Here is a 26,367-nt window from a genome sequence, read left to right on the forward strand (position 1 = left end):
GCCAAAAGTATGCAAGATTTGTTTCTCACAGTGGTTAAATCAAGCTCCTACCATATGCATTATCACTGCTGAATCTTTCAACTGATGCGGTCAATAACTGTCCTCTGATTATGGACATTACAGTTCAGATTTTTCAGAAATATCCATCTATAGTTTGAAATGAATTATTACCTTTGAGCGAATTATGGCAGAAGGTGCCGTCTTTGGCCGTCGACTTAAGGAGGATGATCTCTCCAGATGGTCCGAGGGTGTTTTTACAGGACTTCCACATCCACTTCTCTGAACAGAAGGAGCAGGACTCTGAGGTTTGTAACTGGGTTCTCCACTGAACATCTTTAAAAATTCTTGATATTCAAGGTTTCCAAAATTATTGACTGGCATTTCACTCCAAAGATATTCAAACTACAATGAAAATTACATGCAGGTAACATCAAGAAACTACCACCATTCTTTAGGTGTTTACTTTGTTGTATGTTGAACTCAACTCTTCATACCTGCTCATCTGTTAGTCGCATAAAATGGCGATTGCAAATATCCCTGAAGTCCTCTTTGGCAATAACATTAATGTGGGCATAGTCGATATCAGTCAACTCCTTTGTGATGATGTACAAACGGGATGAAACAACCTCACGTATGCGACTCAGGATGTCTTTCAGTGACAAGCTTTTGGAAGGTAAAGGTGTGCTGACTTTCTCTACCTTTTTTTCTACCTTGTCTGCCCAGTCTTCTTTAATCTGAAAATGCAAAATTCAGTGCTTCCATTTTAAAAGAAAATTAAATGTACAGCACTAAATGATATCTTTTAAAGTAGTCACCAGCATCGTGAATTAGTTACCTTCACAAAATGATATCATTTAATGTGATTTCATGAGTATCGTTGATGGTAGATTCATGAAGTCCCATGTGACAGTGCTTACTTTTTTCAAGGGAACTAAATCATTGAAAAATATTTAAACTAATATAAAAAAAAGTTTCATTATACAATGGTAGATCAGACACTAGCGCTACTACCTTAACATTTCAGGAGCCTGGGTTCAAATCCTGGCCCATTCATTGACTATGGTGAATAAACACATCGTCTCCCTGTTCATGCAGGCTTCCACTGGAAACTTCAAACTCCTTCTACATCCCAGTGATATTTTAGGATACCATTAGACTCAAAAGTGTCACCTGCTGTGGGTATGACTGAATGTTTGCCCCCTTTAGATTTAGCTCCTGCATAATACCCAGTAACATCAGGACAGGTTCTGGTCCCTTTGTTCCTGAATTTAACAAATTAGGTTTGGAAAAATAATTAATGAATATGCACATGGAATTATAATCTTAATAACTTTCTATGACATTTAGGATGTAAATATCACAAAAATGGGGCACGTTCTCATTTAACTCTGCCATCTATTATTACTTGAAAATACTTCTACTACTATGAAATCAATGCTCAATTTTTTTTACAAAAAAATACTTGCAATAAAAAGAATGTTTATAGCCACAATTAAATAAAATCAGGCAACGACACTGAACAAATAAACAATACATTACTTATTTATTTTAAATGATAAACATTGCCTGATTCAATTTTTAAAGTCTGCCCAGTGCATTGTTGTAACAAGGCCATTGTGCCCCCTGCATTATTTAGACAGTAGTGGTAAGCAAAGCCCCTGTCACAGTTCACCATCTTCAGTCGTAAACCTCATTTACATAATCTTAGCGCTCCCATCACCTCCAGTCATGCAGTATGAAGCCCCCACTGATTCAGTCAGACTGGTCCACAGCTCAACCGAACAAAATGTTTTGTGTTAAGTCAAAGTGGCAGGCTTGGGTGTGTGCAAAAGCTGCCGAGCAGTGCAGAGGATTATGGGTGTTTTGGACTGCACACAATGAAGAGAGGCTCCTCTGTTTGATGTCTCATGATTGTGACAACACAACAGAATAAAACAATTAAAATCATAAGAGCAGAAATTGTGACTGAATTGACCATACCAGGATAACATTCAGTTTGCAGTGCAGAGGATCATGGGTGTTTTGGACTGCACACAATGAAGAGAGGCTCCTCTGTCTGATGTCTCATGATTGTGACAATACAACAGAATAAAACAATTAAAATCATAAGAGCAGAAATTGTGACTGAATTGACCATACCAGGATAACATTCACACATAAACTGGCTATCAGAGTGCGTCATGCTTGCAATGCTTTGATAAATGTGAATCTCCACTGAAAAGTCGTCAGAGTCATATAAATTGTTCTATCCTGCGTTTACAAGTAGTGTAACCTGATGGATGCTTCACACAACGACATCCACCAAGTTTGACAATCCTCTCCAACTAGGAGTGTTATAATGTGACACTGGCTTAAGAGCAGGTCAGTCTTACATCAAATTGCATGGTGCCAACTTGCAAACAGCAAAGAGGAATAACTACATTTAGCAGATCTAAATCGCTTTTGGAACACATGACCAGCAGTCTCAGTTGCATTATTGTCTGTTAACATCTTATGTATGAAAACTAACAAATCTCAAGTGGTTCTTGTGCCTTCCATAGTTGATCTTTACAAAACTGACTCTTCCAATTAAATGTCTCCATTCTCAATGACACAGTCCCAAATTTGGGAAAGGCGCTATATAAATAAAATGTATTATTATTATTATTAAATTCAGGTTTCATATTTTGTTTTCTTCTCCTTTTCCATGCCAGCTTCATTTACGTGTCTTTAAAATTTTTGATTGCCCTCATTAAAAAAAGAAAGCTCTTTGTTTAAATACTGTGTGGAATTTATTAATGATGGATCTGACTTTAGGGCATGTCTGGAGTGAGAATATAGTCATGGGAGAACCGTAAAAGTCTTGCAACATATTAATAGCATTGCATTTTAGATTGCATTCACTCCCAAAAGCTCACTATTTAGAAGAAGACTTTTTATTCTTTCTTAACTCCACCATACTGAACTGCATGGATTTTGATGACCCCAAGAAAGTGCATAGGGCCCATTAACCAAACTTTGTACAAGCATTTAAGGCACTGAACCTATTCCTACTTGCAGATGCTGGATGTGGAGATTTTGCTTTATTATTAGTATAATTCAAATGTTGGTTTTGGAGAGACCCCTTTCACACTTACAGGAATTTACCTGTACATTAACAGATCAACAACATGTGTGAAGAAAAGCAGGAGTCACATTCTCAGACAATCTGACAATTTTCCACTTATTCATATCTAGTTTCATTCCTGAGGACACTTCAGGTCAGGTGTGAAGAAAGCTGTAACAGTTCCCACATGAAACATCACAACAGTCACCTGTAGGAATAAGTGGTAACTAAATATGATGGATTCAGACAACAACAGGCATTTGGTAAATAGGTGACTAGCTCAAGAGTTTTTACAAATATGAGCAGAAGTTCATTTGTTCTGCTTGGTTAATGATTTGAAGAATATCTAGAAGTTAGAGATAAGATAATTAGAGTGAGTTCATCACCTTTTGAGCCTAAAAAGAACCAGTAATGCTGCTTTCAGAAACAGAAAAAAGATTCAGAAAGATCTAATGGAATTATAAAGGTCCGGAATATTTATATTGAAAACACTATGTGACGCCTTGGTGGTCACCGAATTTTGACACTCATTGTGGGGGTTCTTGAGTTAATTCTGATTTCAAATTTGCAACGATAATTGCCAACAACCCAGAAAATAATAAACAGATTGCCTTTTTAAGTGTGAACAATCAAGTCCCACTACACTCTTCCAAGATGTCAACCCCAAAATCTTCAGGTGGCTAATGACATTTCATTTATGGCTCGGTTTATTATTCCCTCTATCCTGGTAAGTGCCTCACTTCTTTCTGTTCAAAACATTCACCATAAGATGATATTCCTACCAACATGACACAGGGTAAGGATGGCATTACACCTGGAAGAACACAGGGCAAGAGGTTCCATTGTTGTTTAATTATTCCTGGGTATCTTTACCAAACTAGTCTCAGATTCTGTCAGTTGTCTTCCTGTAAACAGCATCCTTGTATACCACCATCCCACAGAGTGACATCCATTAACATGACATTAGCTGCTAGAGATTGACATCCTGCAGCCAGGGATTTCTGGTCTTTGTAGTAATTCAAGAATGAGTATTGGATGCTTGGTAGTTTTTCAAGCTAAGCTATTTCTTTGCTTAACTACTCACTTAGGAGATAACCAGCCCCAAAAAGAGTTGATTGCATGTTCTTTACATTGGCTACTGATGGGTTTGACAATGCCATTTGTATATTTATTTTTATGTCTATCTGTAGGCCTGTGTCTCTTTGATTCTTATGTGGTATCAGCAGGAATCTTCGTACAGACAGGCAGGAAGTGGAGAGTCCAGGATAGTCTGGAGCTAGCGGAGCCTTGGCTGAAACACAAGGCTCTGGTGGGTGTTTTGGCAACAGGGCAGACGGGTTTGGAAGCGATTCCACAACCACCGTAAAACAAGGCCCATGGTAAGGACAGATGCCGGGAGGAAGTGCGTACAGGTGTGGAGGAGGAGCAAACCAGCAGAACGGTGGACATGTGGCAACAGGGAGCATGGACAAGGTGGAAGGGAATGCTGGAGTGGAAATTATCTTGTGGTGACATCTGGCAGGCTGAAATACAATGTATCAAGTTCATGCTTCAAGCCGTGTATGATGTCCTACCCAGACCAGAAAATCTACATACCTGGGGCATGTCCTCTCTGCACTGGAAAGGGCTCACTGGAGCACATCCTTAGTAGCTGCACAGTAGCCCTCAGTGAGCACCTCTACCACTGGCGACAAGACCAGGTGCTCAGGTTAGTGGCAGAGGCCATTTCTAGTGCCATGGCTAATAATAGGATCATTCGCAGCCAAAGGGGCATCACCCTTGTCAGGGCAGGAGAGCAGCTTTAGAAACAGCCTTCAGTAGTAGCTGACCTGCTCACCTCAGCATTAGACAGGGAATTGTGAGTAGACTTGGGCAGACACCTCAAGTTTCTAGAGCACATTACACCAGCTTCTTTGAAGCCAGACATGGTGCTAACATCTACCTCTTCAAAGCAGGTACTTCTAGTGGAGTTGACAGTCTCTTGGGAGGACCTCATTGAGAAGGATAATGAATGAAAGTGGTCCATGTATAGTGAGCTGGTGCAGCAGTTCCCGAAGGAGTGCCTGGAATGCTCATTCTGAGCCCATTAAGGTGGAGTGTAGAGGCTTTGCTGGTGCACCTTATACAAGATCTACACCCTGTTTGGCATCACAGGAGCTACAAAAAGGAGAGCCATAAAGTCCAACATAGAAGCTGCAGAGAGGGCCTCCAGGTTGCTTTGGATCAGAAGGTCTGAATCGTGGGCTGTTGCTGCTGGGACACAATCCAGGGTCCGATCAACCCTGGCTGGGTCACCTGAGTGAGGGTATCTGATGATGTGAGACCTGAAACATCCAATGACCTCTGGAAACATCACTGACGGTGTGTCCCAGTGCATCCTTGGATGTATCTTTAAACTAAGAGAAAAATGTGAAGGACTGAGAATTACTAATCCACTTCAGGCAAGAAATTGCTTCGGTAATATCACTGGAAAGAAAAAAATGTATTATACAAGAATGAAAACACTAATAAGCCATAAAATTACATTAAGATTTGTTATTGGTAAGGATTGGTTTCTAATTAAGCAGTCAGCTTGGAACAAAAACCTGCCAGTCACTATGAGCTCCAGGAATGACCATGACTACCTGGAAGTACAGTAACTACAAACTAAAACAAGAGGAGTGTACAAAGCTAAACAACAAGCCCACCATAACGACCCGAATGAAACTGGCCATAAAGGATATAATGCATCTAGTTTCACTTTGCCAGAAAACTCACTTTCATTTTAATGGGAAATACTACAGACAAAAAGAAGGCATGCCAATTGAATCACTATTATCAGGACGCTTAGTGGAATTGCTAATGCAGTGATTTGAAAAGCATGGCTCTAACTTAGTACAAACCGAAACTTTGGATACGCTACATTGATAACACATTTGTCATATTAAAAAGTGACAAGCTGAATGATTTCCACAACCACAGGACAAGTCGGGTCAGGTTGGGGAGCATGCAATGGTACAATGCATTGCCGCACCCATCCCACATGATGAAACTGCTAAGGATCCTGATTGTCAATCCCCCCCAGGCAGACATGCGATGCAGTCCCACCCCCTGAAAATGACTATCTGCCTCAGCCAGGTGTTACATGGGTGCACCCTTGGCCTTGTCCAGCCACTCAGGTCCTCAACGATGTCCTGTGCGCCAGATCACTCTTGGGGAATCACATCACATGGTCATAGTGCCATAACTGACACTCCCTCACAATGCAGGTAATGTGCCTCTTTCGGAACTCCATGAGCAACCAAACTTTTGACAAAAAGTCAAAACCAGTGGTACCAGAGAATTCTCCAAAGAGACACAGTACAAAAGGAATCCAGTCTTCGTTTCAGGTCACTGGAGAGCGTCCATGTCTCACAACCATATAGCAAGACAGGAAGCACTGGGACTCTAAAGACTTGGATCTTCATCCTTTTCAAAAGATATCGGGAGCACCACACGCCATTTTCCATCGGCCTCATGACCCCCCCATGTTCTCCCAATCTGTCTCATAATTTCATAGGAAAAGTCACCAGAGACTTGAATGTCACTGCCAAGGTAAATAAACCTCTTGACAAGGTTGATACTCCACAGACAGACGCACTGCTGATGGCTGTGCCCAAGAGGTCATTAAAGGCCTGGATCTTGGTTTTTACCCAGGACACTTGCAAGCCTAAACATTCAGACTCTTCGCATTGTCTCTTGAGAGCCCCGATCAGAGCCTCCATTGATTCCGCGAAGATCACAGCATCATTGGCAAAGTCAAGATCAGTGAATCCTTCTTCACCAACACATAATAATAATAAATAATACAGGTAAAATTCCCTTACAACGAATATCTTTGCAAAGAAATTTTCATTACAACGATGGTCCCGACAGTTTCCCCATATGACACGAGTCTATAGAAATCTTGTTACTACGAAGTACATTCAGCAGATACTTTCATTACAACGAAGTGCCCAAAAGACATTGAAATGCCTGAATGAATCATCCACAGAGCAGCTTTTTCTGTGGTCGCAGCTCAGTTGTGCACAACGATCCCCAAACAGAAACATCGTAAAAAAAAATGCCTTTCTTCGAATTTTTCTTCTACTGTTTTATTGCTGTGCTTGTTTTCTGTGGTTTTCAGTGATACCTTTTGCTTATTGCTCGTCAACATTTGAAAAACATCCATTGGGATTTAACTCACTGTCACCCTCCTATAGAAACAGCTGACATGAAAAAATGATAACAGTTCTTATTAGGAAAAAAAAACTTTACATTTTTATGGCTCTCGATTCTGGCAAAAAGAAAAAAGATGTTGCCAGTGAATTCGGAATTTTGCCATCGACACTGTCAATTTTCTTGAAAGACCGAGCAAAAAAGAAGAAAAATCTCGGGTTGCAAACGTATGAAAATTGCTGCATTTGAAGACGTTGAAAAAGCCGTTTTTATGTGTTTCAGTGATGCTCGTTCAAGAAACATTCCTATTAATGTGGCACTGATTCAAGAAAATATGAGGATTCTAAACTCTCTTGGGATCTCCCCTGACTGGATGACACACCGAAGAGCGTCCCGAAGTGCAATCACCACGTCTCTGGAACACTGTTTATCTGTTGCTGGGGCAACAACTGGCTCACAGCTCTGCTGCATCTCTCCGCCAAAGAAAACAGAAAAGATCTCAATGGGTGATGCAAGGAACATTGTAAATGCAGGTAAGAGGATTACTTGGCCACTAACTTGGCCACAACCCTGCCTGACTGCTGTGTCTGTTTATCGGAGAGTGGCAGACCCCGCTACAAAAAATAACCGTGCTCTTCCTGTTTCAAGCTGAATAAAGCTGGTTTTGCTAAAGTATTGAGACTAAGCCTTGTGATTTGGGGTGTAAGACAGGGACTTATAGAGCGACCTGATCTTTTAGGATTCGCTTCTGTGGTGCCTCACTGCACCGCTGTGAGCCTGCTATTGCCCTGCCCCGGCAACGGACAAACAATCTTCCACAGACGCAGCAATCGTGCACTGGGACGCACTTCAGCGTGACGTTCCCGTTAGGTGTGGGGATCCCAATAGAGTTCAGAAACCTCACAATATGAAGAAGAAGAAAAGGATGATTCTGCTTCTGATTGATAACTGTGCTGCCCACAACATGCTTTAACATTTAGACAATGTTCGTGTTGAATTCCTACCACCCAATTGCATGCCAGTGCTTCAGCCATTGGATTTGGGCATCACTTGCACCCTGAAAGTGTATTATCGCAAGGAAATGCTGAGAAAAATTCTTGTCAGCATAACTTGTAAATAGGAGGAGATTAAAATTAACGTGAAAGAAGCTATTGAATTGATTGCAAATGCTTGGACGCAAGTTAAAGAAAGCACTAAAGCAACAAATACAGAATCTCATTACAATTTAATTTTCATTACAAGGAAATATTTTTTAGGTCCCTTGCAGTTCGTTGTAACGGAATTTTACCTGTAATTATTTACATTTATATAGCTCTTGTCCCACAACCGCATCAACACATTATTCCCTGCGATCCAGTATACTATGGGAAAAGAAATAAACCGATGCATCAAGTTCCTGGATATATCCATTGAAAAAGGTAACAACGCCACCCTGATTACAGGTGTTTATCATAAGGAATGCTACTGCTAGCAATCACCCATCATCGTATAAACAGAGCTGTGTTAAGACACTATTCAGTAGAGTTCACATCCATTGTAATACCAAGAAGACTAAAAACAATGAAAGACGCTATGTTCTCCAACTGTTCACATCAAACGGTTACCCAAAAAATATTCATTAGACAATGCTGAAGAGATGCCAGAGACCCCAGAAAACAATCAAATCCAACCTAACCCCCCTATCCTACCTGGCACAAACTTTCTTATAGGTTATCAGAAGGTACAGCACCTATCCTGTCCAGATCAGGCATCAACATAGCACACAAACCAACAAACACTCTGTGCACAGTCCCTTTTAATGCTAAAAGCAGGAAATTGGCAGCAGAGACACACAACGTGGTTTACAGTAGGCCATGTGGTTCATGCCCAGCTGTATACGTTGGACAAACATGAAAAACACTCACCACATGTATACAGGAACATCGCAATGCAATCAGAAGGAAAAACCCACAACCTTTGAATTCTGCACATACATGTTCGACAAGGACACACATTTAAATGGGACTCATTGCTAGTAAACTTCAAGGCTAATACTAAAAGTGCCAGAGAACTTGCTGAAACGTGGCTATCCAATGAAAATGCCATTAACAGATATTTAGACATGAACCAAGCAGTTGCAGGCTTGAAAAGAAGAACATGCACGTAATAAACAAGACTTTGTTACCAACACCCTCCTCCCACATTCACCTACCCTCCTCTCCTTATATGCTATATATTGCCTTGGACTCCTGCAAGTCTAATCATTTTCCTCTGATGATGATTCCTGATAAGAGTCAAAGGCTTAGGAATAAAAAATTATTTTAAGATGCTTGATTCATTTTCCTCCCCGTGTCTGCGTGGGTTTCCTCTGGGTGCTCTGGTTTCCTCCCACAGTCCAAAGACATGCAGGTTAGGTGCATCGGCGATCCTAAATTGTCCCTAGTGTGTGCAGTGGGCTGGCGCCCTGCCCGGGGTTTGCTCCTGCCTTGCGCCCTGTGCTGGCTGGGATTGGCTCCAGCAGATCCCCACGTGACCCTGTATTAGGATATAGCGGGTTGGACACTGACTGACTGACTGATTCATTTTCTCCTTTTGTGTATTTCCAGCTACAAATATGCAAACCGTATCACAGACCTTCGCTTCCATATATAAATCCTGCTTTAGGGATGTATACCTGTCAGTTATCAGACTATCATTTAAAAAGTTAGACCCAAGCTTACATGCGCTGAATAATTAAATCTGTTTTAAATTTACCCTTTCTCTCTATAATACTTAAAAAAAGTAGTTGCCACACAGCTTCAGTCTCACATTGCACATCACAATTTAAAGAATTCCAGCTCTGCTTCTGCACTGATCATAGAACAAAAACAGCACTAACCCGTGTTATAAACAACATTTTGATATCTTTTGAAAAAGGAAATTCCACAGTCATTATATTATGGAATTTAAGTACAACACTTGACACCATTGACCTCTCTATTCTGTTACATAGGCTGGAAAATGACTCTTGTCTCTCAGGCACCATCTTTGCCTGGTTTAGTTCCATCCATCCATCCATTTTCTAACCTGCTGAATCCGAACACAGGGTCATGGGGGTCAGCTGGAGCCAATCCCAGCCAACACAGGGCACAAGGCAGGAACCAACCCACAAGTCAGGGTGCCAACCCACCGCAGGACACACACAAACACACCAAAGCCAATTTAGTATTACCAATCCACCTAACCTGCATGTTTTTGGACTGTGGGAGGAAACCAGAGCGCCCGGAGGAAATCCACGCAGACACGGGGAGAACATGCAAACTCCACGCAGGGAAGACCCAGGAAGCAAACCCAGGTCTCCTAACTGCGAGGCAGCTGTGCTACCACTGCGCCACCGTGCCACCCCTGGTTTAGTTCACATTTATCAAATAGCTTTCAATACGTGCTGAAATGTGCTAACAGTACTCCATCATTACACTCAGAGGTTAAACATGGTGTCCTGCGGGGCTCAGTACTTGGACCTTTAGTGTTTTCATTTCAAATTTATTTTCACTCCTATGCAAACAAACACCCAGTTATACCTTTCTTTTACATCAAAAGATGTTTTTCTGATGCTGTTCTTAATTAGTTGTGTCAGTGTGTTAAAGGAATAGATGGATGAGAATTACTCGTCTATGAATACAGAAAAAAACAGAAATGTTTGTTATCGGAAAGAATGATGCTGACCGCATTTATAACAAAATATAACTAATGCAATATTTATAAACTGGTACTAACCCTCCTCTATTCTGTTTCTGTTCTTGATATCTGGATGTTTGCTCTGTTTCATATGGAAGTCAGCCCAAAAAAAGGAGCATTTGAATCATCAGATTGAAAGATTCACTAATCAGATTGGATGGCCAACACAGACTCCTCAATAAAATGCCCAGGAGGGGGCTAGTTGGTCTCCATGACTGACTGTGTGTCTCACTTTGTTTTTGACACTCTCCTTTACTTTGTCAACTGGTCATAGTCAACAATTAATTAATTAATAGACAGATATTGTTGGTTTCCATTTATTCAAATCAACTTCTACTTTGCTTTCTGTGTGTTTTAACAATTCTGTATCTTTATGTTTTCTAAGTCTGTATTTAGTAATTAGTATATTCTATAATTGTATTTTACTTGAGAATTTGCTCACATCACTCTGTGCCTGCAGTCAGCGAAGAGCGCAACACAAAAACAAGTTGTGTTGTATTGTACTGTATACAGTATTTTAACATAAACTATCCCAATTATATAATGTACATATATTTCATGTGAATTTCACAAAAATATCACACAAATATTTTATTACAGTATAACTTTAAATAACATAATTTTTGCTGGGGCCTGAACCTGTCCCTGTCCATCACTGGGCCCACTCTTGCACATCTGCACAAAGACAATTTAAAATCTTCAATTAGAATGATGTGCACATTACCAGAGTACCCTGAGAAAAACCCAGAGGGTCCCAGAGAGAATGGGCAAACTCCAGACAAATACTGACAGGCTACCATTTTACATATGACCTTCAGTTAATATTTTCTCTTTATAAAAACAGTAAAACCCTGAAGAAAAGCTACAAAAAAAGTGAACAACCCTGCATTTTACACTCTGTACGGAGAATTGTTAACCACCAATATTATGAATATATTCATTTGGTCTGAACTGCACCTCAGGATGGGTTCCAACAAAGTGATACATCTGTTTATTCCAAAGCATTCTAAAAATCTGACTGTATAAAGATAACATTTCTCAAATCTGCTTACCTGTTGGATCGGAAGTTCCATAATCTGTAAGAAATCCTTCCAATCAACAACTGATTCATTTTTGTTCAGTTTCAGTTTGCTAACCAAGTAAAGAAACTGCAGATCAGACAGCCTGAAGCAGAAGCAATTTAACACATGGCGGAAGTCCTCCAGCTTTATTTCACCTCTGTTGCATTTATCAAAAGCAGTAAAAGCCTGGAGAGAAGCAACAGAAAATTTTAGTTAGGCAACAATGGTTAGCGAATCAGAAGGACTGGTTTATCCCGATTTATTTTGATAATGTGTTAAACCAAACAGTTGATACAAACTAATAAGAAATACAGACAATAATAACCATAAACCTTTTCTAATGAGCCCGAAGTGTATGCCATCATCTTCTTCAGTTTGATTAAAGCCTCTTCTGGGCTGAGAATCTGAGACGCTTCTTGTGGAGTAGCAGGTGCTGTCTTGTTCGGCATGCCCTCATCCACAGCTTTCACAAAGTCAGTGTAAGACAACATGTTGTCATGAGTCCCAATACCAAGCCTAAAAATGTATTACATTAAATAAATAAAAACAACAACCAAATTGGTCAACATGCAGTTGCAACTGAGTAAATGAAAAACACAGCCTCCAATCTCAACCAATACATGGAGCAGAAATGAATACAGCGTATGACATCAGATTTTTAAAGCCATGGCTCATTATTCATAGAAAAGTCCTTATAAAGAAAAAGTCTACACAGAAGCAAATAACAGTGTCACAGTACTCAGTAAACTGTCATGGCCATTTCAAAACAAAAGTCAAGTTCTTTAAGTCATTTAACCATAGGCCTAAAATATTTATGAAGCAAATAGGATTGTTACATTATTTTTTATGATCACATTTGTATCGAGTTCAACAAATGCAGGAAGTAGAATGGTTACAGCTGATTTTAAAAAAGGGATTCAAACAAACCCCCCCGGTGTCCTCCCTGACAAAACATGGAGTTAAATGAAGAAAGAAGAGCTGGAAAAAGAGATCCTGAGCTGTAGCCACTGAAACACGTACATATCTGCAGGTCCTAAAAAGAAACTTGATGGAGCAGCCACTGATTTAAAGGGTGAAAGACAGATATGCGGGGGTGTCTGCAAAGAGCCCAGGTGGCTTCAACCTGGTGCCACATCACAGCAGGAGAACCAAGGGGAGGGTAGTGTGATTTCAACTTTGGGTACATAAAGGGAAAGAGAAATATGAGACCAAGTTATATTTAATAGAAAGCTAGGATGGAGGGTTGGCAGGGAGAATAATCCAGCCCCAAGATGGATTAAGGGTGAATGCCCAGTGCCAACATTCTAAATTAGGTGATGACAACCCCTAACCCTAAACCCTCTTTGTGCATGTCTTACTGTAAAACAGAATACTTGATGTTGATCTTTTTTCATTTCATGGAAAACAGAAGAGAAGGTGTTTGATCAAACTTTGACTGAAGGGTAAAGTGGGATGTGGCGCTTAATGTGATGATCACACTTGTAGTTTTGATATTTTTTTTATAATTTCTTTTTGGTATATGAAAATGTTTTAGACTTTGCTTTAGAAGTTGTAGTAGTTTAGGAATCTTCCAGGTTTAGGAATCTTCCAGGAACTAATAGGGCAACTGGATTTTTCTACAAACAACTAAGGGCAGAATTTTATATACCGTATATACTCACGTATAAGTCGGGTCTTGGAACCCAAAAAATCTATCATAAAATCAGACCCAGACACTTAATTTTATTTTCTCTTTTTACATTTCCTTGCCTCCTCTAATCTCACATCAGTTTCTCATACACATCAAATTTTGTTGCAGCAGCACAGTTACCAATTTCTATCACCACTTCAATGACTATTAATTTAAAATCAGCTTCATATTTTCTTCAGATTGAACGCTGCATCGTAGATAAGGGATGCTCTTATGATAAAGGTGTATGAGGGTGTGAGATACAAAAAACTCAAAACAGTGCAAACACTTCGGAATAGTTTGGGTATTACTGCGTGGTGACATAGGCACAATACATAGAAAAAAAGGCTGTGTGTTCCGTGGTTACTCTCTCAGGTGGGCGTTAGCATATCATAATCTCTGGACCAACAGTGTGAGTTTTATACGACTTATATGACTGACATTATAAAATCCCGGAAATTATACTGTAAAATCAAGCCCCGACTTATCCACAAAAGAACTTATCCACAAGTATATATGATATTGTCAACCATGTTCATCAGAGGTCACCATCCTGGTTCGTCCCAGGTATATAACACCAGTGTGGGCCAAGAGCGGGCACTCTCGCCAACTGTATCATCTCCACAGTGCCGAGAAACCACCCAGTGTGGGCAACTGATTCCGCCCCTTCCAGTCCTAGGACCATAAAGGCCCAGGAAGGAGGCATCACTTGTTGACTGGAGAGCAGAAAAGATGGAGCTCCTTCAAGCCCAGAGAAAAGCATTTGCCTTGATAGCAAGTGACCACCATAGTGTGTCATTTTTTGTTTGTATTCATGCCATTGAGTGCTGTTTCATTTACAGTTTGCAGAAATGGGGAAAGCCGGGTTGGCTCTGAACATTTTTCTTGTCTTACAAGTCATCTATCTAGATAGATAGATAGATAGATAGATAGATAGATAGATAGATAGATAGATAGATAGATAGATAGATAGATAGATAGATAGATAGATAGATAGATAGATAGATAGATAGATAGATAGATAGATAGATAGATAGATAGATAGATAGATAGATAGATAGATAGATAGATAGATAGTATACTGTTTTTATTTATGGGCAAGGAGTCATAGTTTGGTTTTGACAGCCAAAACAGGGGTGAAAGAGTCAATAATTTGCTGGGTTTAGACCCAGACCTCTGATTACACACCTCATGCAGTGAACCTCAAACTCGAACACTCTTTGGAAAAGCAAAAAACTTAATTCCCATTAAAGTTGAATAACTACTAATGCATGTCTCTGGACCCCCACATGGGCAGGTGTTCTTTAAACGTCAAATGTCCAATTTGAATTTGGAGATTATCTGCTATTTGAACCAGGCCAGACCCCGGGAGAATCCTAGTGTGAAGTTAAACATGGTGCCCTGAACAGCCATCCACACAAATATGGAATCATCTACAGAGTCAAAGTTAATAACCATAAATTCATCTAGTACATAGGAGAGTTTCCTGCAAAGGTTGTCTTATGTAAAAGAGACATATTGAACTTCCAGAGAGAAGGAGTGGGCAGAATAAGAAATTAAGCTGCATGAGGACAGATTTATGGTCTGGGATAGAGGTAGATGTAAGGGAAGTGTTTGAGAAAGCAAATGAATGGGGAGTAAAAACACAGTGTGAAATAGATTAGCAGTGATGATGGAATAAAAAAAAAGAATATTCTTTATATTCTATACACGAGCAGGTGATCAACAAATTTTACGCTTGAATCTAAAAGGGATACTCTGCAGTGCAGATTTTGTAAGTGGCTAAAGATTTACTCCTGTGCATTAGAATGTCTGAATATCATTTGTAATTTACAGTGTTTATTTCTTATGTGAGGGATGGCCGGCCAAATATTCTGGTCCACACCTCCAGGCCGCCAGATGGAGCTCTCCCAGCAGCATGGAAGGTCCCCAAATTCCAGCAGGGCATTATGGACATTGTAGTTGTTATAAACAACCCTGCTGGATACCATGGGGACCGCCAGGAGCCGCTGTAGGGAGGCTTACAGAAGGCTACGTGCCCCATAACCCGGAAGTGCGTCATGATCACATGATCGGAAGGAACAACGTGCTTGCGGGTTGAAGAAAAGGACTTTTAATCTGACCCGGAAGTGATAAGGACTTATGGATTGTTGGGATGGAACCACTTCCGGGTCAGGGACTATAAAGGACACTGGGAAACCCTAGACGAGTGAGTTGAGCTGGGTGGAAGGGTGGCAACGCGTCTGGGAGAGGAGGATTGGTTTATTGTATTGGTTATTGATTATTGAAGTATTGTATGTGTAGTGTGGAGTGGAGGGTGCTTTGTGCACAATATTATTATAAAATAAATAAGTATTGGAGTTTTACCCAGTGTTTGGAGTGGTATCTGAGGGTTCAAGGGAGCACTAGCGCCCCCTACTGCGACACATTACAAAACTGAGTCAACATGGATACTGAAAACAGAAACATCTAATATCACACTTTCATTATATTTCTGGCTTTCAGAGATTCATGCTCGCCTAGTCAATGTGAACTAGGACCAGGCCATTTGAAATGTCACATTTAATAGATGGCCTGCAGAAATCCGCTGTACTAACACATCTCTCAAAAATGACCCAATGTCTGGTCGGCTTCTGACATAAAAATTCAAAGAAAATGCTTCCATGTGCAGGGAATGATAATAGAGAACTGCACAGTGATGGTGTGTGAAATAGTACATGCGATTAGTTATGCGTCAGTTGAATCCATTCTTCGTGAACAATTACACATGAGAAAGGTCTGTGCATGTTGAGTACCCAGATAGTTGAGTCATGGAAGAAAACAATAGTGCATTGATCCAAGGAAAATCTCAAGCTAATGACTTTGGACTGGGAGAATCTTTAAAAGCATGTAGTAGTGGAGGCTAAAACTTGGATACATCACAACGGCCCGCAGTCCATACACCAACTGAAATGATGAAAGCAAGGGGATTCTCCACCACTGAAGAAATTCAAGGTCCAAGTCAGATCTTGTTGCAAGTGTAGTTCATACTTATTATGTATTTCAAAGGGGCAATATAGCTAGTCAATAGTTAGCTAATTTGTTTACCATTTGTGTCAGTGAACCCTGAAAAAGCAATGCGGAAGGTTATCAACCATCGCCATTTTGCCTCATGTCAATGCCCCTGCTCACACTGTAAGGGTTGCAAAGGTGGCTCTGTAAAATGGATGTTTGCAGAGATGTTAAATATCCCTGTTCTCCAACCCTGGCTCCATTTCACCAGAAGAGTGGAAGCAAAACAAAACGTTTTATTTGAGTGACATTAAAAAATTGTTCACAAGGATTATATTGGAAAATGAAACTTGCGTGGTTTACTAGTGTTTTGTTTTCTTGGTCAAGCTCAAAATTTCTTCTTCATTCCTTGCTAGTGAAATGATTGGTATGAAATTCAATTTGCAGGAAAACTTCAAGCCTCACCACAAGCAAAAATTTCCACCATTAACTGTCTGCTCTGCAATAATTTTCCCAATGTACAAAAGCAGGGCAAATTTTATTTGGGTGCTGAGTGGGGGATTGGGTGAAACTAGAGGTACTACTAAAACCCACCACCAAAAACAAACCAAAGCTCTGGTGTTTCGCTCATGACTACCCCTTGCATTAAATGCTTGTTAAGGATGATACTTCTGAATCACAGAGAAGTGATTTCCCCTTTGTTCAAACGAAGGGAAGCATACGTATATGGAAGGGGGCAATTGGCATACAGAGACAAGCCCCAGCTTATTAACACATTCTGGCTGCAGCGGTCATTGATCTGGTAACAGCTCAAGTGCTTGGCACTCACCAGACTGCTTGCAGTCAATAGCAAACTGCTTTTCATCTGAAGACACGTGAGCTGCTTGCTTTACTTGGGCCTTACAGCCAACATGTTGTTTGACTCCAATGCCTGCCTCTCAATAGTTTTGTGTAGCCATCACCATTAAATTTAAATCAACAGTTACTATGTTGGATTGGTCTTTTGCCAGAGATTTATCCCATGGCAAAAATTAGAGGGGGAGTAATAACAACCAGAGCTACAGAAATCAGTAGATCGTTCCAGAAGGGAAGTAGGGGCCCTCTGCTTTATTCATAACAGTGGTTGGGTTGTCTAAGAACATTTTTTGGCACATGGGAGTTTAATGCAATACCAAAGAAAAGGAGAAGCAACAGACTGGTCAAGGGTCATGAGTCTGTTGGCCTCATCGTTGGATGGGATAACGAGACCCAAAAAGTGATGTGGGTTGTGCCTTGAAAGTGAACTTCATGACTGTTTCCCCCCAAAACACAGTGACAGGTAGTGGAGCATGTTCCTTGGGATGACCATAGGAATCAAATGATATGAGAGCTAAGTGGGAGATGGGGTGAGAATAGGGATATATATATATATATATATATATATATATATATATATATATATATATATATATATATATATATATATATATATATATATATATATATATATATATATATATATATATATATATATATATGAATGAGGAGGCCAGTCAGCATATCAAGCTCATTTGGAAGGAGAGCCACCAGTCAATAACTAGTTGGGGCGCCTGCTGCTCAAGATGTTTTCAGTTCTCTTTGACTGTACGTTACTTTTGTTGAATAGCTTTTCTTTGATTTTCATAAAATTCAATGATATTGATGCCTTTTCCACACTTGTAAACTGCCTGCTTCCAGTGTTGCCAAACCATCACACCACCTACACCTCAGTGCAGGTCATCCACCTGAAGATAAGCATGTTTGGGCCTGGCCACATCTTGGATGGAAGACCATCTAAGAAAAGCTTGGGCTGCTGCTGGAAGAGGTGTTGGTGAGGCCATTGAGGATGCCTACTCAGTGTGTGGATCCAAATGCCTCAGTGCAGTGATGGCAACACCTTGCTGAAAAAATTGGTGCTACCCTTCAGAAGAGACATAAAAGTAAGGTACTGACTCTATGTGGTCAAAAAAAAAGATCGCTGCGCCTCTGTCTCAAAATGCAGGATGTACTCCGATGTCCTGACTAAATTGCCCACCACAGCTTGGTCATTCTTCCCCCTAATCATCTCCTGTCTTTTATTGGCCAGCTCTCTACCAAATAGCTAATGTATGGTGAGTGTTCTAGTGTAAGAGTAGCTGTCATCGCATCATTGAGGTGGATGCTTTACATTTGTGGTGGCTGAAGTGGTTCCCCCTGTCTATGTACAGTGTTTTGAGTACGTCAGAAAAGTGCTATATACATGTAATTAATGCTTTGCCGTGATGTGCTGATCCCCTTCTAAACTGGTGTTGAAAAATCAGTGAATAGATGGCTCTGCATTGTTGCAGATTTCTTTAGCCAGTCAGATAGTATATAATATTCACACATGGACTGAGCAAGAGTTTAAAAAGTTAAACAACTAGAATCATAAATCTGAGCTCAACTTTACATTTCAAGTATGCTAATAAATGCAGTGAACACTGCACAGTAAAAGTGCACACTGGACATAGTAAGGCCTTGTGTTGTTCTTGCACAAATGACTTTCTTGAGCCCTATGTTTTCAGTAGCCATATTGATATTGAGATTAAAAATAGAATCAAGTCTTGTTCAGCAGCAGATAAGTCAACAGTGGCCAGCCAAGGTATCGACCAAAGTGCCATAGGCAGGCCATGTGGTGCAGTGGTTAAGGCTTTAGCCTTCAAACCTAGAGGCTGTGGGTTCAGATCCCACCATTGACACTCTGTGACCCTAAGCAAGTAAATTCACCTGCCCGTACTCCAATTGGAAAAAGAAAAGAAATGCAACTAATTGTTTCTCAAATGTTGCAAGTCAATAAAGGAGTTAGCCAAATGTAATAAAAGTAAATGTACTAAAGTAGGCTAACGGCGGTGTTTCTGAGGGTACCTTTGCAGGAGGTGAGTGAACTTCTCTTCATCCAGGTGATAGCTGTGGTCTTGAAGAACCCGGTACAGGTCTTCCACTGTAATGTAGCCATCCTTATTTTTGTCAAGCTTGGCAAATGCTGAACTGAAATCCTGGTAATTGTCTCGGAATTTGTCTCTTTTGGAAAAAGATAAAGGCAAAATTTTAAAAGTTTGAACATTGATATACTTTGGTTCATAGATCACGAATTAGAAATGTTTGTCAGACATTTTAACATATTTAAACTAATTACTACAGGAACAACCACCTATATTGTAGAAGTGAGGGCAAAAAGTTTACAATGAGATAGCAACTCTTTCCACCACTAATTATGGACTGAATTCTTCCAGAGAATGGTGCTCATGTTCCAGTAATTTGACAGCAATCTGTTAGCTTGTTGTAGCCCACTGAGGACTTACTTTAACACTGCCAGCCTCACATTAAATGCACCGAAAAATATAATTACGGTTTAAATAATCTTTTTTGTTTACATACTCTGCATTCATTTAAATGTCACCACTGCAGGCTAATTAAGAACGCATTTAATAATTATAGCAAAGAGATGTGAGATTCTGTATAACATCATTAGTGTTTTTCATTTCAAAATATGAATTGCGTACAAACATGCTAATCGGCAGGGTCAAGGTCATCACTAGGACTTTCTCTAACGCAGACAAACCCCAAACTGCCCATGATTACAGCTTCATACTGCAATTACAATCACGCCCGAGGGCCGTTTCCACCAGTTTACCTGACATCTTTTTCCACCAGCGCAGTCTGCAGCATACGGGTTTGTTGTATTTGCTTATCGGCTATCTCGTGGTGCTTTTGCTGTTGTAGGTTGTAATGCTCCAGTAAGCTTTTAGAGTTGCCATCCACAATATTCCGACTGGTGCCATTGTCGGCAGTGCAAAACTCAACTCCCAGCTTCTCTAGAAATTCAGAGTGAGTCAGGTGGCCTTTCTCTTCATTATCATACCTGATTACAAAATAAAATCCAATGATTATTGAAACTGTGGCACATCCAATGATAGAAATAAGACTAAAGTTGCATTAGAAGATTATTCTGTATTTGTTTACTGTTCTCTGAGGAGAGTTGCACTTCACTCCATTTTCTAACGAACTGACGAAAGTCATAGGCAGATATGTGTGGGTGAGTTGGAGGAACCCACTCTAGATGGGGCACCAGTCCATCCTAGAATACACTCATACACATCAACATTCAGTCACATAAGACCACCAGTTAATGTGAGGAAACTGGAGTACCTGAAGGAAAGCCACTCAGAAAGAGGAAAAAAAAGTAAAATCAACTCAGACGTTTAGTGGAATGGGATTTCAATATATCAGGACTGCTAGGTGAGCATTAAATGAATGAATGAATGAATACAACAAAAAGTGAATTAAAGAATCAGAATAAGTGGCTGATCTATGAAGGAATAGTCTTTACATCTGTTTTTTTTTTCCTCACGTTTCTTCCAAGGAAAAAATTGGCAAGACAAAATGTAAATAATGGAATAGATCAGAAGATGAATGAGAGAACTCATAAATCTAAATACCAGAAGCTCAGGCAGGTTGTTTCACCAAAGCCTAACACGTGTTATGATTCTGTACGTTGGCGTATTTATGTATCTTTGTTTAAGCCTTCTTTTTATTAATGGATACTTCACAGTGTGGAGTTTTTTGAGGTTCTGAATCTGACTATTGTGTTTTTTATTTTTATCATAGAAATTGTCATCAGTTATTTGAAATTATTTGATGGCAATTTCATTACCATTACCTTTTTCCTGGGTACCACCTTGGTGTGTATGTTGTTCTCGTCATGATGCAGTGATAGTTGTCATGGTCTGCAAGGCCCAGAGCTTATCTGTTTGATGTCAGCAACAGCCGATGCTGCAGATGTGACACCATTAAAGTTTGCAGATCTCTAAGAAAAACCTAACTTCATATGTGTGTTAGATGTGCTATTAACAGTTTCCCAGTTCTGACTTTTTCTTTGATTTCTTTTACTACGATTATAGGGATTTAGATTTAGGTATTGACATCTGATATGTTTTGGGTTTCTGCTCATTTACATTTCCTCTCCTGGTCATCTCAATAAACCTAGCAGCCTGTCCTGTAAAAGGCTAAAAATACGTAAACCAAGGATCAACATCAAAGTTCTCTGCATAATAATGGTAACATAACAGTAAAATATTTTCATAATCAAAAAACAAAGTCCAAAGTAAAAAATAATGACTAGAATTTCTTCAGAAGGGTCCAAAATCCATACACCATGACATTATCACATAATGGTTAGATTATTTCTGTCAGTGGTCATGTCTGAGTATTGTAAGTATTCAATTCATTGTGAACAGCCTTTGTTACATCTATCCATCTATCCGTCCTTCCATCCATTTTTTGCAGCTTTTCCGGGATGGGAGCAGCAGTCTGAGAAAACATGTCCAGATATTCCTTTGATCGGCCACCTCCTCAGAGCAGCTAAAGTTGGAACACAAGCTCTGGAACTCTTAAACATGGTGACCACCACCCCAGTTTAACCTCCATGTAATGTCGAAGAGGCATATTAGCCAACAACATCCAGAGCCTTTAAGAACTCTGTGCCAATATCATTCACCTCTAAGGTCCTGCCATCAAGTTTTTTTTAACTACGTCATTGACCGCAGCTCAAGGATGGGCGAGTCCTCCTCCACGTTCTCTGATTCTGCTTCCTGAAAGGAAGGTGTGTCACTAGGATGGAGGAGGTCCTTGAAATGCTCCTTCCACCGTCCAAATATATTCCAAGGTGAGGTCAGCAACACTCCATCCCTGCTATAAACAGCATGGGCGAAGCAGTGCTTATCTCTTCTGAGTCCTCAAACAGTTTGCCAGAATGGCTTCGAAGCCAACCAGATGTCAGTTTCCATGACCTCATCAAGTTCTTCTCACACCCAAGTTTGTGTGTTGGCAACTGCTATCACTGTACTTGGTCTATCAGTAACTGACAGCTACCCTTGTTACGTTTTTTAAAGTTTTAAAGTGCATAAGTTTGTAGACTTCAATAATTTTAGGACATTTAACCTGTCAAATGCTTCTCTTAAGTCTAAGACTGATCTTATTACTGAATTTTATAATTTTGCACTATACTGCACAACAATAGTGTATAGTGTATAGATACAGACGTGAAGAAATTTGTTGGTACCCCTCCACATAAAAAGAAAAACCCACAATTGTCTCTGAAATAACCTAAAACTGACAAAGTTAATTGGCACCCATCATTGTTTATTCTATATTTTAAAAAAACAGACTTTTCTTTTGAGTTTTCATTGAACAGAATATTTCAAATAATAACACAAATGAAAATGGCATGGACAGAAATAGTGGGACCCTTAACCTAATATTTTGTTGCACAACCTTCAGAGGTAATCACTGCAAACAAGAGATACCTGGAGCTCTCAATGAGACTTCTGCACAAGTCAACAGGAGATCTGGCCCACTCTACCCGAGCAAACTGCTCCAGCTGTGTCAGGTTTGAAGGTTCTCTTCTCCAGATTGCAGGTTTCAGTTCTTTCCATATATATTTGACAGGATTCTAATCAGGGCTCATACAAGAGCACTTCAGAGTACCCCAATGTTTTGTTCTTAGCCATTCTTGAGTGCTTTTAGCTGTGTGTTTTTGGGTTATTATCCTGTTGGAGGGTCTGTGACCTACGACTAAGGCAGAGCTGTCTGACACTGCGCAGTACGTAGTCTTGAGATGGTATTGTTCCTTGCACAAGGCACGCCATGTCAGATGCAGCAAAGTAAGCCCAAAACATAACAGAATCTCCTCCATGATTCACAGTAGGTCTGGGGTTCTTTTCTTTGAAATATTCTTTTTTTTGTCTGTTGACATAGTTGATGTGACTTGTCACAAAACTCATTTTGTCTTATCTGTCCAGAGGACATTCTCCCAGAAGCATTATGGCTTGTCAATATGTATTTTAGCAAATTCCAGTCTAGCATTTTTTATGTTTTTCTTTCAACAGTGGACTCCTCCTGGGTCTTCTTCCACTGAGTCCACTGTCACTCAAAAAGGGACAAATGGTGCGATCAGACACTGATGGACTTTGATCTTGGAGTTCAGCTTGTATCTGCTCATTCTGCATCCAGGGACGCAACATAAAAACATTTCAGCTGTTGTCACAGGAAAATCAGGCTTGCATGGTGATGGTCTTATAGCTTTGATTATATTAAATTCGCTATGCTGATCTGCTCCCGTTTCATCTTACAGTACTCTACGACTGGAAACTGATCTGATTTTCATATTAACCTGGCTTTTGGCTCCGGGGCGATCACGCCTGAAATTACCAAGCGTTACTCCTTGTGGCTGTGTATTGGAACCTCCAAATCCTGCTACCTCCTCCTGCTATGCTTTCTGCTGCTTTGCTATTGCCGCTCACCTACGCTACCACACCCGCCTGTCCTACCAGTTCCGCTGTGCTGTGCTGCTTCTCCAGTGCTATTCAGATAAGTATTGCCCAGTACCATGCTAAAATACTCTCATGACAAACTCCTTCTTATTAAACAGTTTGTCCAGAGCAAATGGTCTGACTGGAACATCCTAAAAGACGCCGGTATTTTGCAACGCCTGAAATATATACATCGCGGGTCAGGTCGCTGCCACCGCCGGGCTGCGAATGAAAAGACCACCGGCAGCATTTGCTCAGGAATACGCCGTCTTTCTCATGACTCTGGAAATAGAAGTGTCAGTGTGCCAAATTTACATTATGTGGAATTAAACCCTGATTGCGGCTCTGTGCAAAAAGAAGCCTCATTAACTAACATTGCACTATTTAACCCGAGGTCTATTAATGGCAAAGCATTGGTGATGTCAGAACTCATCACTGACACCAAACTTGATATTCTGTGTTTAACGGAGACTTGGCAAAAACCAAACGAATTTGCGTCTCTCACAGAGGCGACTCCAATTGGTTTCACTTTCCACACAGAGCCTTGCAGCTCAAGACAAGGCGGCGGGCTTGCAGTAATTGTCAGAGCTGACTTAAACATTAAACGAATCCCAATTGACTGTCCATTGTCTTTTGAGTGCCCAGCTCTTAAACTAATAACAAAAATCAGATCCTGTCTCACTCATTGTTGTTTATCGTCCTCCAAAATACAATGCATCCTTCTTATCCGATCTGATTGAACTTTTGACCCACCTAAGCTCTTACTCTCAGAGAATTATCCTTCTTGGTGATTTCAACATCCATATTGACATCCCCACATCTAAACTGAGGAATGAATTCCTATCCTTACTGGACTGCTTTGACTTGACACAACATGTTGATTTTCCAATCCATTCTGGCGGTCATATATTGGACCTGATCTGCACTTCTGGACTATCTGTTGCCAACATTTACAGCACTGATTTGGGACTCTCTGACCATAAAGCACTATTTTTCACTGCTTCACTGCCTTTCCCTCCTCTTACCTGTAAACAACAAATTTCTTATAGAAACCTTAAAAATATCTGTCCCTCTATCCTTTCTGGATCCATTTCTGATCTTTTGCTGTCTTCACCTATTCCACCAACACTAGATAGTCTTGTTGACCACTATAACTCAGCCCTTCATTCAGCATTAGATAAAACAGCTCCTTTAAAACATAAGGAGGTTTCCTTTAAACGTTCAGCTCCTTGGTATAACTCAGAATTGCGATCTATGAAAGCAGCTGGCCGACGCCTTGAGAGAATGTCACGTAAGACTGGCCTCACCGTGCACATCCAGGCTTTCTCTGACCACCAAAGAGCTTACAGAGAAGCACTAACTTCTGCCAAGAACACCCATTACGGCAGTATAATAGAAAGTGGCCATGATAACCCAAGGGTTCTGTTCTCTGTAGTTAATAAACTACTCGAACCCGCATCTGGCCCAACTACCTCTTCTACTGAAGTCTGTGAGGAATTCCTCCACTTTTTCCGTAACAAAATTAAAGATCTAAATAATTCAACTAACATAAATACATCATCTGTTTATATCTCTCCCTGTTTTCCCACTCCATCCAGCTCCTTCTCTAAGTTCTCACCAGTCACATCTGCATCTGTTAATTACCTGCTTTGTAAGATGAGGCCGACTACTTGTGTATTGGACCCCATCCCCACCACACTACTTAAATCCTGCCTTCATGCCATAATCCCGACTGTTACAACAATAATACACTCATCCCTTGACACTGGCTCTGTGCCGCTCACTTTTAAAATTGCTTCTGTAACCCCAATGTTAAAAAAGTCTGGTCTTGATGCTGACAATCTTAACAATTTTCGGCCTATTTTCCCCTTTCCTGTCAAAAGTTCTTGAGCGTGTTGTAGCTTCCCAACTCACCAACTACTTAACCTCTAATAATTTGATGGAACCCTTTCAGTCTGGTTTCAGGGCGCAGCACAGCTGTGAAACTGCTCTGCTATGGGTAACCAATGATTTGCTTATGGCAGCAGACTCTGGACAAACCAGCATATTAATTCTGTTAGACCTCAGTTCAGCATTTGACACTGTCAGACATGACATCCTACTGTCCAGAATGGAGAACATGCTGGGTATCTCTGGCACTGCCCTCCAGTGGTTCAAGTCCTATCTGACTGATAGGCAAGAGTTTGTTAGTCTTGGCAAGAGCAGATCCAGCTCAGCACCAGTCACACAAGGAGTCCCTCAAGGCTCTGTCCTCGGTCCTCTGCTTTTCTGTATTTACATGCTTCCCCTTGGCCATATTATCCGTAGCTATGGACTGGGTTATCATTTTTATGCAGATGATAC

At 40.4% G+C, this 26,367-nt stretch overlaps 1 protein-coding gene across 1 annotated transcript in view; it reads right to left on the reverse strand.

Annotated features, from left to right (window-relative positions):
* The window catches only part of efcab6 (EF-hand calcium binding domain 6), a 177,703-nt gene that overhangs the window by 10,484 nt on the left and 140,852 nt on the right, over positions 1 to 26,367 (reverse strand). The window contains exons 22-27 of the mRNA XM_028817720.2: positions 20,349 to 20,576; positions 19,580 to 19,735; positions 12,351 to 12,534; positions 12,010 to 12,204; positions 495 to 734; positions 172 to 402 (exon numbers count right to left, since the gene is read on the reverse strand). Of these exons, the coding sequence (XP_028673553.2) occupies positions 172 to 402; positions 495 to 734; positions 12,010 to 12,204; positions 12,351 to 12,534; positions 19,580 to 19,735; positions 20,349 to 20,576 (1,234 nt within the window). The remainder of the gene's footprint in view (positions 1 to 171; positions 403 to 494; positions 735 to 12,009; positions 12,205 to 12,350; positions 12,535 to 19,579; positions 19,736 to 20,348; positions 20,577 to 26,367) is intronic.

Source organism: Erpetoichthys calabaricus, chromosome 1 (assembly GCF_900747795.2).
Source record: "Erpetoichthys calabaricus chromosome 1, fErpCal1.3, whole genome shotgun sequence".
Taxonomy (NCBI): domain Eukaryota; kingdom Metazoa; phylum Chordata; class Cladistia; order Polypteriformes; family Polypteridae; genus Erpetoichthys; species Erpetoichthys calabaricus.